A 15344-nucleotide genomic window follows, 5' to 3' on the forward strand; every position below is an offset into this window, starting at 1 on the left:
ACAAACTTGTTATGACCAGTTCCCTTAGTTTTTAGTTTCAGTCCAGCCTGAACCGAACTTAGGAACTTAGGTATGCAGAGGCGAATTGTTCACGCACATTGTTTTGCTATGGGACAAAATGTCCCTGATTGCACATTTCTTAAAAGTCGACACAAACAAGAAGACAAGCTCCATCGCGTGAGCTGCCCATTTTCGTCAAAAAAGCTTGTCGGTCAGTTTTTTGTCCCACGATTCCAACTGGTTTGAATTGAAGGGACAAGTAGCTTGCGGCGAGTCCTCTTGTGTAACGCTATAAGGGGCTTGTGTCCTCGTGTCAGGCCGACCTTAATCACCCGTTGGTGTATGTGTACCAAGTCAAAAGAGTGTTTGGCATTATTTTTTCGAACCCTTCACTCACCTCCCCATCATATTAAGATTATGAATTCTCTATAGCGCTGGGACCCCACCGCTTCGTGCAATTGACCGAATCTGTGCCAAAAAACTATTTTACATGCACAAACTTTATTACCAAAAATTCAATTTTTGGCAATTTTGAAAGTGTAAACCTTTTAAGTTTTCCAAGATTAGGAACACATTGAGTCCGTTTGTACGAAAAGCAACCGGCAATCTGTAGAAAACGAATAAGAAAATTACTTGTCGGGCCCGAAAGCCCTTCGAGAGTTTTAAGAAACGCACGCCTGGCCTCTACAATTCATATCCATCTTCAGACTTGATTTCCAGAACCCATACCCGTTTTCAGACTTTCCGGCCAAATGGTTTAATTCTTTACTCAAGTTAGACCAAAACGGCTCTAAAACCACATCCTTTGGCGCCGTACATACCTATATAGCTCATAGAGCGGTTTCCAATTTAGTGTCGTAAAACCAAAACCAAAATAGTTACTCTGGCCAATCGCAACAGATGTAAGCAACTCAACGATCCAATCAGGATCCGAAGCAATTACATGTAACCGGCTGTAAGCGCGGGAAAACGCGTGTGTGGTTTTGGTTTGGATTCCCATTGGTTGAGAAAGTGGCGCGAGTTTTGTTAACCGATTACAGAGCGTAGTAATGCAAAACCAAAGCAAACGCGAACATACTCTCGACACTCAATTGAAAACCGCTCTATAGGGGAGTAATCCCAACCCCTCCTGAGTATTTCCTAATTTGGCCCCAACATCCTTATCGAGAGGGCTGAGCATCTCCCATCAGCTCAACTCGATTGCGCGCCAAGTACGACCAACAAAATGTTAAAAGAATTGTGCTATGATTGGTTAAAATGAGTTCGCAATAACTCAATGGAAATTACCGCCTTTACGAATGTGCTTCATGTAAGATGCATAAATTGTGGCGGAATGAACCAGGGTGAATTCAATCTCGTTCCCAGAGCCCGCTTTAATAATAGCGCACGCGCGTCACAGGCGCATTTCTTTGAACAATGTATACAACTAACCATTCTCGACCCCATGCCCAAAAGGGAAGAGCTAAGGAGTCGAGACTAACAACTAACCAAACAGACCCGGAGATCAATAAATGTGTACTTTTTTTGTTTTTCGTTTGTTTGTTTTTTGCATTTTGGTTTCGTAAAAATAAAACTATTTCAATATTTACACATAACTATTTTTGCATCATACGACGACAGTGTATCGATATTTCACCGGCCTAAAATAAACAGTTGCTCTATAAACATAATATTTCACTTCCTTTTTCTGTACACTTGATGGCCGACTTTCGTTTTATCCTGTACTGAATTGAAAATGTATGGTTTTACAACATTTCAGGAACCTGTATGTTTTGACGAAGAAACACTAGGCCCCACACTTTCATCGAACTGTCCGTTGTCCGAAGGACCTGGCGAAGAAATGTTTCGTTCGCTGGTTTCGTCAGCAAGCTTTAGAAGTTCAGCATCATCCTTGTTCGAGCTCGAGTCGAAAGACTGCGAATCTTGATCGCCATTTTCCTCGGCCTCATCACAAGGCAACGTGGCTGCCTGATCTTCCGAAAATTCGACTTTCGATTGAGAAATTGATCTATACGATGCCGCACCCTGCGCAACCGATTCTAGTTTCTCTTCACGCAAATCACTACCGTCTCCTTGGTCTAGCTCATCCCCAGACCCTTCCTCATCCTCAGAATGCTCGGACAAATCGTCCCATTTGTCCATATTCACACTCTCACTGTTCTCAGATGAAGTGCTGTTTAAATCCAACGGAAGATAAGACCTCCTCATGACAAGATCTCCGGGGGTAGGTGCTCTCGACATCCTCTCTCGCGCGTGATAGCCCGCGAGTATCGGATCCCACCCTCGCGAGGAATCACTGGCTGCGCGTGAAACTGCGCGCGAACCCATTTTAGTTGCTCGTGACGCGCCGCGTGACGTTGCAGCTTGTTCGTTTTCGGTGGTAAAAAGACGATTGTAGTCGCTTGTGTATTCTGCCGCCTGGTCCTCCTGCAGGATGTGCGACACGATAGCGTCTCTTTGGCACAATCTCCTGACTTCCTGTCTGATAGCTTCAACCATTTCCAGGTCTCCTGTTGGCTCTACACCCAAGGATTCTAAGGTCATGATTGCCTCCCTGAAAAACATGCAAAATAACACTTATAACCAGAGTTTTGTGGTGCTTCGAGTGAGTTGAGATCCATCAAGACAAACATTATGCACTATGAGACTAGCAACAAAAGCCCGAGGGTCGGATTCACAAATCCCTCTTAAATAATAAGCTATTGTTGGGAAATAATACCTGCGACATATCCTAACTTGCGATGAATTCGTCCCGGGGTGGGGAGGGAGGGGTACTCCGTGGAATTTCTGGTGGGAGTGTGTGACTTGGTTCTCTAAATCCTGACCCTAAGTTCAGACCAAATTATATGATGTTTTCTTGTTTGTCCTTAGCCAGATTCGGGTTACAATAGGGGAAATCAGTTTAGGAATCTCGTGTCAGGGAATTGACTCGAGCCCACGGTTTTCGAGACACAGAGAGATTTGTAAAAAAAAAAACTAACAGGCTAAATCGTTTTTCATGGGAAAACAAAAAAAAGTAAAGTAACATACATTTATCACATCGAGGCTTCGGATATTATAAGGGGCTTTGAGGAACTTCGCTTCGGTTATCCAAAGATGGACAAACATTAACAAAGATACTCGCAATCGAATCAATTGGTGATATATAAATATATATTAAGACAGCACATGCAAAGATTTTCGACGATTTTCGAAGGAACTGCAAACATCGTCAAACGATACTTGATTGCGCATGAAAAGGTCAAATATGGCGGCCACAATGAAAGAATTATATTCAACAAAAATTCTGCTATGATTCAAAGAAAATTGAATCTCACCTCTTGACAAGGTCTTCTGTTTCAACAACGAGGCGATCTTGTAGAACGTTGAGTAACCGTTCATCCCGCAAACCCAGCACTGCGACGGCGTTACACGCCTCCGCTCGTACAGCGGCTACCTTCTCATAACGAATGGACCACAATAAAACTTCAATCAGCTTCTCGTCCGCAACTCCGATACATCCAAGAGCTGCAATGAAAATACAGACAATTTAAGAACCACAAATGCGCAAACGAAAGGAAAGGAAAGCAATTTAATCTTTGATAGCTTTAATTCGACTTATCACATATCACTCTAGGTATTTTTCTACGGACTTCAAAGTTAAGGTGGCGTCACCTTGCATGATTCTTGATATAACTCAAGAAAGAGTCAGGGGTTATTAGTTCAAAACTGTGAGTTTTTTCTTCTTCTTTTTTTAATATCTGGTCTTTATTTGGCAACAACATTCTATCTCCTATTTTTTTTTTTTTTTTTTTTTGTATTTTAGTATGGCATGCAAAGTAATTTCATAAGACATTAAAAAAGTTCTTCAATACTTAAACAAATTGTCATTATAACTGTCATAATTCATGTCGTCACTGACGTCTTTACAAAGTTTGTCTTATTTATATAAACGCATACTTTGGTGAACGTATTTCAAACCGTTCGTCAAGTTTCCCCGCGTCGCTGATAAATTAGTCCAAAGTTTGTCCTTAAGAATAGGCCATTTCCGTGTTGCTGTGAACCTCATTATAAAAGCGAGGCTAAGTGCAAAGCTTTTCATATGAAAATTAGATTTGTTTGCATATGAATGAAAACTAATTTTCATAACAAAAACTTTGCACTTAGCCTCGCTTTTACAATGAGGTTCAAAGCAACTCGGAAATGGCCTATTTAAGCTGCATACCAGCCTCAGTACCACGCTCTTCAAAAGATGAGTTTGCGACCCGCTGTGTGCTAGTGCCAGTACCGTGGGCTCAACAGTACTAACCTTTTATGGTATGCGCTTTGACTTTCCAGCTGTTGTCGTCACTGGCCAAACGCAGAAGTGAGCTCAGTACACCCTTATCGGTGATCCTTAACTTCCCTGCAGCCTATAAAATAAAGCACCATCATTTATTCCATTGCACATATGCGACACAATGACATTCAAATCCAAGCAGTAGGCAGGATGTTTATCACATGAACCTAGTTAATGCTAGCTCAGTGGTTGAGCATCCGAACTAGTAATCAGAAGGTCTTAGGTTCGACTCCAATCTCGTACCGAGAGTCCTCAGGCTTTTTGGTCAGCGGGTGGGCACAAAGAGAGACTCTGGGGACATCGCAAAAATTTAATTTTTTTGATTGGCTGTTCCGTAACGGTTTACATTGTTTTACCGCAGAAATCCTGCAGTGATAAAATTCGATGTTCCCAGAGTCTCTCCTGGCGACTAACCGCTGGCCAAAGAGCCCGAGGACTCTGGGTACGAGATTGGTTCGACTCCTGTTGGAGGAACTCGGATTTCTTTCTTTGATTTCTTCCGAGTATGCCTGTGTCACTGACGGAATAATACATCATTCTCAAAGCAGTTGTCATCGATATTAGGACACTTTTGATCCCAAAGATACTCCATTGTTGTCTCTAAGAAAGGGTACATGGAGGTTTAACGTGTTACGGTTATGAGCCATTTATCCTACAGTATTTCCGATCGGTAATTTCGATGTTACAGTGTCGTTTGGACCAGGAATTGGTAAATGCAAATTGGTCTCAAATTGGACACATTAAAGATTCGAGAGCTGACGTTACGAGCGTTGGCCCTTCGTCTCAACGAATCAAGGAGTTTTGGTATTTCCTCTATTTTCAGCAGGGTATTGCAAGTTTTTGCCGCTTTTTTCTTCGTGGTATTTCGCTTTCGGTCAACCCCAATACCCCCCTCACCTCTGCAATGACCATCGTGCTTAGCGAGTTCACGCACTTCTTCAAGGAAAAGCACAACTTGGCTTCATCTTTTCTAGCACTTGGCATCCATTGCATGTTTTTCGCTTTTTTGTTTGCTTGTTTATTTGTTTGCTTTTTTTTTAATTGCCTTGTTTGCGTTTTAGTATGGCTAGTTCAGTTTCTGCTGTGCCACTTTGACAAATCGTTTAAAAGTAAGAATCATTTGACATGAGACACGTTTTACGCACCATAGCAGCTTCAATCCTGACAGACACATATTCACTCTTGAAACATTCCTGCAAGGCTGGCAGAAGACGAGCTGTCATTATACCAAGGTTTGAAAGCTGAGGAAGAAGAGGGAAAAAACAGTGCTATTTAACACACATAAGAGCGGTCTTCAATTTTATGTGTTATAAAACCATAACCAAAGTAATTACTCTGGCCAATCAAAAAACGCAAAAAGCGCAATGAACCAATCACAATTCGAATCAAATACATGACCGGTCAAAAGCGAGACGCGAGCGAGAAAGTCACGATTGGTTTTGGTTTGCTTCTTATTGTTGAGACAGCGGTGCGAGTTTTGCTAATGTGTTTCGGACCGGTTGCAAAGGTTCCATTGGCTCTGCGATCACTAAAAGAAAAAAAAAATCAACTTATGCAAAAATAAGTTCAACTTAAGGTCATGTTACATAAGGTATGCAAAAATCGTCAAAATCCCATGCAGCTTGTGTAACATCGCGATTTTTTTCGCGCAACTTGAAGGACAAGACACATAAAACGTTGCCTCGAGTAACACTGCCTCAGTCCTCACATAAGGGTAATTTTTTACCGTTTTCATTGTTAGTGTTGTAATGTTGTGCCTTTTACGTCAGTTTCTTGGTGAAATTGTGGGCCAGGTTCATGCTTATTGTCTTCCTCACGATCCAAGCTTAACTGTTTCGAGTGCTTACCTTTTTTAATGCGTCCACTTTAATCCGTTCGTTCCCAGTGAGCATTCTTTCACGCAATGCATCATGGACAAGCTGTTGGTCACAATACAGTACGTAGTTCTCTTCAGTATTGGCACAGACTGCGAGAAGTCGTACTTTTTTCCCGCAGATCACGCGCGCAAAGTGACGAAAACTTATGCAAATTAGAGAAGCGAGCGAGCAGGTCACGTTTCTCGCGGGCCGCGCGCGCGCTACAGAGCTTAGTAGGAGAAGAAAGAGACTACTCGCAGTACTACCTCAACCTCGCTCTGGGAACGAAGTTTAGTACTAACCGTATTTTCATTAATCCAAGTGTAGAATATACTGGCCAAGAAAGAAGCGCTGTGCACTCCACAGTAAAAGCCAAAAGGTTCCCAGGACATCCCATCTTTCCTCTAACAGGGGCACCCAACGGATCTTTTCGGTAAATTATCTGTTCGGAAGGTCCTCAATCCCCTACAATTTTCTTAAGGGAATTTTCACCTCGAATGTTCGTGATACGGGATATTTACGGCCTAATGTTTTCGAATTCATAAAAATGTCGTTTTCGACACCGAAAAAAGGTCAGCTAAGATTTTCGGAACGAAATAGGACCTAAGGTTTTCGGAAAATGGACAAAAATGCCCTAATAATTTCGAAAAGACTCAAGTTCCCCTAGAATGACCGAACAGATAAAAATATTATAGCGCGGCTTGAATTGAACCTACAGAGCCTTAAAAGCACTCCAGATAGCCTAAAATCGCGTTTCAGAGGATCTGAGAGAAAACTGTCGTTGGGTGCCCCTGCTCTAAGAGTGCAAGTTTTGTGGCTGTCTGCCCTCTTAGTGATTAAAAACATTCAGTGATTATTACCCAAATAAGCAAGAGTCTGTACCTTGCCATTCCCAGTCCTTCCGAGAGCTTGTGCAGCAGCTGAGCGGACATCTTTGTTCCAGTCATTCCACATCAGATAGGACAACTTGTGAGTCATGTCCTAAAACAACATAAGCACAGCATTGGCTAAAAGTGGCGACTCCCTTGTGCAATGTTGCTTAAAACGTCTCCCACGATTGCTAAATCCACTGTGTGACATTTGCATGAAAAAAGGCATTACAGTACTGGCTCGAACATAAAATGTTTGAGCATCCATCTAGAGCGAATAATTTACAATTACTCCCCCGGAATCGCGCGGAATATCAACTTACAGTGTACTTAACCGACGAGGCCGTGGGCCGAATTGGCTAAAATCAGAGGATATTTCGCAAGATTGAGCAGGATAATTGTTTAATCATTCAACACATTGATAACAAAGCACAGTTTTATTGCAGAAAAGCTTGAGACGATCTTTGTTTTGCCATTTTTCTCCCCAACACACCAACACACGAAGTTTGATACGTATATGATCGTATATCGCAGTATACATTGTATCTGTTGTGTACGGACGACGAATAATCAGAGCACCATGACCATATTTGGGCAGTGTTACAATGTGCTGAAAAACTTAGTAACAAGTTGGTATCACAAATCGTGGCGTGAAAAAAAAAAAAAAACACCTTGCCCCTCCCTCACTGGACTCAATTTGACTCTGGTACCCAGTGTTGATCGCGCGACATGTGCACTCGACATGGCGGCAATTTTGAAGCGCTTTGGTGATTTTGTGGGGCTGCTGGTTCTAAGAGTGATAAGGTATGTACGATTAGTTTTCAGAAAACGTTTTATTTGTTACGCTTTTCTTAAGGCGTGAAGTTAGAGTGGGATAAGAAAAGAGTTTTAAGCGAGAATTCGAGCCGTTTGCAAACGAGTCGTATGGCAGCTTATGGCGAAACTTGTTCTTGCTAAATTCTGCTCCGACTGTAGACTTAGAATAGCACAAAACTTCACGAAAACGTATATTTCAAAGAGGGTAAGGATATGCAACAACACCGTGTTACGTTTTATTTGCTTAATTCAGTAATTTAACTTTATTTACTGCTCAAATCGCGAGCGTTAAAAGTTCCATACCAATTCTAATATTTTTTCAATGTACATAATTGATATTAATACAAATATTTTAAACAAATAGGTTTGGGTGACCTGTGGTTACAGGAAGGCGCTCCACTCTTACGCTGAACACTAAAATGTTGCAGTCACCACTGGAAAAATTAACATCGATTCTAATTTATCTGTTGGACATATTATGCTTTTTACAAGGTACTGTTTTGAACTATAAACTACTAGTACTACTCTGGCGCCTTAAAAGTATCCCACTGACTGTAAAAATATGGCCTTATGCACCAAAGTTCTAGAGAAAAAATATACATTTAAGAACTGATGATGGTGACTCTACAATGACTGCCTAGTATCTAATTTTTCATGAAGCATTAATATTTGTATCTAAAGGGAACAGCAATGAGTTTTCATGGTCCATGAATTCAGTGATATCCCATGAAAATCCATAAACTTCAACACCATGAAAAAATGCCCTTTTTAATTCATGGGTTTTTTAACATCAGTCATGGTAGCCCCCCATAAAAAAAACATTTCATGGTATTTTCATGGGTATTTCATGGACTTAAACATTTTCATGTGCCCTGATCATGAAAATGTGTCATGTGAATTACGATTGACCACTTGGCTATGGACTCACCTTGTTGGGACCTCCCTTCAGCTTTGGAATCACCTTGCAAGCTGTAACACGGTCTTTCCAACTGTTACTGTTCAGTAATTCTGCAATTAATGACTGAACAACATCCTGAAGAGTAAAACAGATAGTTTTTCTTTTTTTAAAGAAACATGCAACGTTAGTCACCAGTCCCTTAGCAGCAGAGATAATACACACAGCTGTGGTTGTAGGTCTGTGCTCTTCTCCTTCAGAAGGAATTTAACAAACATGAAAAGTGTGGAAGTGTATTGCACAAAGTGTGTTGACTTTTGATGAGAAAGGCAGTTGCTCAAAGCTGGTCTCTGAGTCCTGTTGAGTCTTGTTTGGAACTAGTATGCCAATCAATTCAAAACTTCACTATCCTACCCCCTCCCTCCCCCAACAAGCAACCCCCTGCCGCCACCCCCCCCCCCCTCCAGTTATTTCAATTATATTTGAACTTTTGAAGTTGACTTGCTCAAATTCCCAGTGTTCACTGTACATGTATGAATACATGTACACCGACCCCTTCAACTGATCGCTGTACAAGACAATAAAATTCACTCCACTTTGAACTGTTGATCCAAATTGTACAGTTTGAGGTAATTAATTAAACAATACATACCGACTGTTGGCTTAACCTTGCCAACAGAGTTCCAGCCTTCTCTGTCCTCACAGCATTATCAGCATGCAAATGATTGACAAGCTCCACAATAACTTTGTCTGTGATGACCCCACTCAGAGCCAAGCATTGAGTTGCTGCCCACTTTTCAGGGGGACCACTCTGCTCCATCGCCCACAAGAGGATTGATATTGCCTGGTAGTTTTATAAAAATAATTATTACAAAAAAATTAGAGAAATACATGTAGAAGAAAATTATACTAAAACACCTGATCACAGTTATGATAAAAATACTGACTAACTCTTACAGGCAATGTGTACACAATTTGGCTGATTGAAAGGTAGTATTTCTATGGGATACATGTAATTTAGTAAGGAAATAGAAAACTCTTTGTTTGTGTTTCTCAAAGAAGTTTGGGGAAAATTGAAACAGTTAGTGGAAACACCTTTCTCAAACTCATTCATAATTCAAAAGGAAATGACACAGCTACCACAAAGGAGGTTTGGAAATGTGATCTGGACTTTTGCTGTGAATCTCTCCAAGAACGATTTAATGGTTTGAGAAGCTACATGATTGTGTATCAGTTACTCAAGAGTCTTTTCTCCAATTTCCATACACCTTGGTTTTAAAAACTTGGCTGCACCTCGTTTTTTCAACCCATAAGTTGCGAGAAAATAAGGATTTCAAATCACCTTATTTCGCAAGCCCAATGCAGCTTAAATGCTGCTTGTTTGCTCAACTGTTGCTTTGCCCCACAACCCACCTGACCAGCTACACAGTGGTTTTTTTCAGTTAGTAGTTTTTTCTGTTTGTTGTTGTTATTGTTAGTTGCATGACTTGAGTCTGTTGTTAACTGTTTGCTGTTTTACCATCAATGACTGCCAAACAAATTACATTGACAGATTAATTCAAATTGTATAATTCAATAGTATCTGCAATCTGCATGTTGTGTTCAAGTAGAATTTACCTTGTCACTGGGTCTGTTCAGTGAGTACAATGTGATAGCAGCAGCAACCCTGACTTGTGTATTCCTATCATCTAACAGCTTTGTTATGGCTGCAATAAGCTCAGGTTCAAGGACTGCTTCTAGGGGAGGGCTTGGTCCCTTTGACTTATCCAACATAATTCCTGTGCACACAAGAAACAATACAAAAATGTATCTGCTGTTCAATCATCTATTTGCCCTAATAAACAGCTATATATGGTCATGTGCAGCGGGTGTATTAAACATTTCAAAACAACAAGACAATGTTTGAAACTACATGTAGAAGACATGTTTCGGATGCTTGACAGCATCCATCGTCTGTTCAAGGATGTTTACAAATTTTTGACGATAAATTATATAAGGCAGATAATCAAGGAAGTGTTAATATAAATTTTATTATAAATAATTATTGAAGAAATTATAATAACTGATTACAAATCTGTGAAAATATTACTGAACATGATACTTAATGGAAAGTCCAATCAGAAGATCAGTAATTCAGTGGGAAAGGCTTGGTCCCTGCAATTTGCCATGTTCTTCCATGTCCATGTTCCATGTCCTTATTACATTGTACACAATGGGTGTTGAACTACAATGTATCATGGGAACATTCCACTTTATTTAGTTTCACTTAACGTAACTTAAGTCTGCCCAGATCTCCTCATGCAGGAATAGTAGGTAAATTGTCTTTGGTCAACCTGACTACCTCTTTTGCCATGAGGAGGTTATTACATGTAGGTACATACAGGGAATACCTTCTGCATGATTCATCCTCTGGCATCCTGAGAATATGGCCCAGAAGATGCAACCGGTGCAGCCAGTTACACAGTTGATAAGAGGTTCAGTGTCAGTGATGGACCGGAATAGATCACGACACTGCTGACACAGTCAATGCGTTTGTTAATTATCTGTAGCTTACCTAAATGATGTTCTTCCTTCTTTGTTTGACGCAGCTCAGCAGCTTTGCTACATGCTGACACAGCTGCTAGCCTCACATGATCATTTATATCACCCATGGCTTTGATCAACTCGTCTGTGTCACATTTTTGCCAGCGACGTTCAAGAAACCACTTGGATCTCCATTCTTCCACTAAAAACAAAAATGTCAAGAGAAAATGGGGAAATAGCTAATACCAAATATTCAAGAAATAAATAAATAGTGCATTAATTAGAAAGAATGATTCTATGATATGACAAACATACCTATATGTAATATTACGAGTGGAAAGCTATCGTCATATAAAATAATGCACATATTGTACGGTGCTTATCACCAGACTGAAGATGCCATTTGCATCTACATTTTTGTTCTGTACACAGCCTTCTTCTGTACTTAAGACAGGCCCAAAATGGGCAGAGGTTACTGTGACAATAATATTACTAAATAAGATGTGTCAGTACAGTCATTATTATCTTATGAATGCATGCATGCACAATGAACGAGTTATAGTGATGGTTTGGATTGTGGGGTTTTCACTTGGTTAGTTGGTGGGTTGTTAACTTTCAGGCATGCACAGTGAATGAGTGATCGTATGTAGCAGAATTTCACTCTGGCGCTGGTCAAAATTAGCAAATTTTGCATTTTCGGAAGGGAAACACACCTCTTGGAAATGGTGAATCAAGAGAGGAACTTCTATAATTATAAAGGGATGCTCGACAGTTTCAACAGGGGAAATCAAGCATTAACGGCAAAGAAATGTTTGCTCAATTTGTGGTTTTATTCAGTTTTGAAAGAACTGCAGTGTTTTAAATTCAATTAGTGGGGAAAAAATGAGAAAATTGTAGATAGTAGTGCATAGGGCAATATTTATTGTCCATCTTTAGTTACCAATTTTAACCACATTTGAATCATCACGCATCTTCTTCTTTTCCTTGTAAGCGCTGCTCAAAGCCTTGACATCAATGTTGGATTCCTTCATAACAGGAACATAACCATCATCCTGGAGGGAAATGCAGAAACAAGGACATGATGAGAAATGCCTGGAATGTGGGCTTGATAAAAGTGAAATAATGAAACCAGCCACTGACATGCCACAACACAAGTAGTGTGTAACTACTAACTGTGAGGATCTTTCTTCTATTTGATCTTTCATCTGCAGTTCAAAATATATGTTTCATATATTTACATTCATTTATTCATCCTTCACGGGTATATTACGAACTCACAATATGACCAGCTCCCAGTTGGCTTGATAGCTCAGTTGGTAGAGCACTGCACCAGCATCACAGAGGTCATGGGTTCGAATCCCGTTCAAGCCTGAATTTTTTTTCAGGCTTTCTTTCACAACTGCTCAAGTTGCAATAAATATTATTACTAACTGCAAGGATCTATGTTCTATTTGCTACATACATGTAATAATCCAGAAATGTGAGACAAATAATTAGCAAGCAGTACTCTTGAAAGGATAAAAGGGAAAATGAAAACTTTCTACAATAATAATATTACTCACTAGCAGCTGTAGAGGATGAGTTTGAGATACAGAATGTGTTATTATTTCAGCAGATGAAGGTAGGAAGAATACAATGTAGCTTTAGGAATTTATATAGTCTTTTGACACTAATGTAAATGTTTATTATTTTGCATCTTACCTGCGCTACAACTGGCAAATCTTTCCATCGTTGCAACCCTTTCACCAACTTTTTTGGTTTCTTTTGTGGTTTTGCCTTACTCCTGTCAGACACTCCTTTACTGGAGTACCAAACTTTAGATCCCTGAGGATAATTTTCTTGTAATTGTTTCTGAAACTTGAGCTTGTCATTTGTGTCAAGAACAACGTAGCTCGATTCTGAAGGCTTTTTGGAAGGTACAGGCTGTGCACCGCCAAGCAGTTCTTGCTGGAAAATGTTGTCTGTTTCAAATTTTTTGTTCCCAACTGCAGGAGACAACGTAAATGAAGGTGTATAATGAACTTCCAATGATTGCTGCGACTTCTTGTCTTTGAGCTCTTTTTGTTTCTTCTTTGCTGAGGACTGCTTGGTCTCCTCTGGCACAACTTCAGCGAGTCCATCATCTACAGCTGATTTTTCCTCTGTTGCTTTCATTCTGTTTTCAAAGAAACTATTAAGTCTTTCCTTATCGCTCCCTGATGATTGCTCATTAATAATCCACTTAGCTGTAGAATGACTGAGGCAAGCAAGTACATATTCATCCCATTCATGTCTTTCTGCAACTTTTGACAGAGTGGTATCTGGAGATGACTGTACTACTTTTATTTTAGGTGTTGGGATGAGTTTTTCTGCATCGGCTGGTGTGGTCCTTGACCTCCTCATAGGCTTAAGTTTTCTTGGTCCTTTTAAGTGACATAATGCATGCCTTTTTACTACGCCACGAGGGTCATGTCGACCACCAAGTCCTTCAGCATTTGCTTTAGCGTGAAACAAACCTCCATGTCTGAAGACTTCGTGTAAGTTACCCTCACTATAAGGAAGCGTGTGAGGAGCACGATCCTGTAAAACGTCCTCATTAAAGACCAGTCCAGTGCTTACTTTCTTCAGGTATGATCGACTGATGTCTTTAGCACTCTTGTCAGCAACAGGGTGATATTGAGAAAACACACCTGCAAGGCTCACCGGTGGTTCATCTTTTGCAAATCGCTTGTGTTGTAATGGAGGCACCAAAGGAGCTAGAGAACTATGTGCTAATCTAGAAGGGTATTCATCAGGAAATGGTGGTGTGCTTATCCTGCTGGCATTAAGGCCAGTTTCATCCCTACCAACATAAGGAATTTGAACACCTGATGCGACAGTGAAGAATTCTGCACCATGAGCCTTGGTTGGTGACACACTGCCAGCAACTGAGGAAAAATACAAAAATTTTAAATTACTTCAGTGCTAAGCAAGTTGTGATATAAAGATCAAGCTTACTAATAAATCGGGGTCACTCGCTCGGTAGAGTTTTCCCCATTTTACACTGCAACAGGCTGCAGTATTTAAGGTTAAGCTTACTTCTCCCAGTTGATTCATCAGATGTTCAGAACAGACGGTCAATATCGTTTACTAATTAATCTGTACTCTCTGATCTCTAATTCTTGAAGACTTCAACGATCAGGCTTGTAAGTTCTAAACAACTCGGCTTTTCGATTCAAAACTTCAAGCTATGTAATGTAAGCTCAAGCTAATATATCGAACGCATCTAAAATCTGTTAGCAATGCCCGTAAGCAATAAGCCTCGATCACGACCAAACAACACGGAAACGAAACGTCCATAGGACAAAAATATGTTTCAACTATCAGAGCTAACAGTTAATACCACCTCGAACACTATACCTGTGTTATAAGGAGTCGAAAAGCCACAAGGAGTTGAAATGTTCGCCATTTTGTCCATTCTCCGCCATTCCTTTGTTGCCAAGACAACACAATCACGGCCGCGATTTTGTTGTTATGTACAGCGGGTTTTTTCAAAGGGTCCGCAATGCATGCAGAACGATGCAGAACAGGAAGCAATGGGCGTGTTTTAGTGGATGAACGTTTTGCATGAAAAAGCTAATGAAACGAACATTTATGTAACCCCGACTGGGTAAACCGCAGTCGATCCAATTTCGCAATTCCCGGCTAACTTACATGCAACTTCAAATACTCGTCCTGTAGTCTCGTGGTCGTCGCAACTTACATAACAAATTCGGATATTCAACAGACCGTAGCGAGGGAACGTGAAAATGTTTATTTCTCCTTATTTAAGGACGGTGCCTCCTAATACAAAACTATTTTTGCACAGTATGTGGGAAAAGCAGATCTTAGTGTTGGCTACTGGAATCCAGAAAAAAAAAATGGGAGTAGAGGAGCATTTTGTAGAGATAATTAAGGACGGTGCCTACTAAAACCGAAGTATTTTTGCGCTGTTCCTGACAATGCGGAAAAAGCAAATCTTAGCAAGGGCCATGGGAATCCAAAAAGAAAATTAGGGGTAACTACGCATTTTTTAGAAATAACTTATCAGCAATAATTTTAAAAAGTCC

General features: G+C 40.4%; 1 protein-coding gene and 1 non-coding gene across 2 annotated transcripts; one reads left to right on the forward strand and one right to left on the reverse strand.

Moving 5' to 3' along the window:
• Positions 1–457: 457 nt before the first annotated feature.
• On the reverse strand, positions 458–14755 carry LOC146465914 (uncharacterized). Its single transcript, XM_085128082.1, has 13 exons — positions 14656–14755; positions 12979–14183; positions 12218–12329; positions 11309–11479; positions 10372–10532; positions 9407–9598; positions 8788–8892; positions 7057–7155; positions 6166–6237; positions 5464–5559; positions 4289–4391; positions 3318–3507; positions 458–2554 (listed from the first exon to the last, which is right to left on the reverse strand). Exons 1-13 carry the CDS (start codon positions 14711–14713, stop codon positions 1756–1758), a joined length of 3363 nt encoding a protein of 1120 aa, XP_084984208.1. The 5' UTR covers positions 14714–14755; the 3' UTR covers positions 458–1755.
• Positions 12576–12648, forward strand: Trnaa-agc (transfer RNA alanine (anticodon AGC)). The gene has a single exon. It is a non-coding gene; the product is annotated as a tRNA-Ala (tRNA).
• Positions 14756–15344: the final 589 nt, after the last annotated feature.

Source organism: Pavona decussata, unplaced genomic scaffold, assembly GCF_977016875.1.
Source record: "Pavona decussata unplaced genomic scaffold, jaPavDecu1.1 SCAFFOLD_155, whole genome shotgun sequence".
NCBI classification, from domain to species: Eukaryota; Metazoa; Cnidaria; class Anthozoa; order Scleractinia; family Agariciidae; genus Pavona; species Pavona decussata.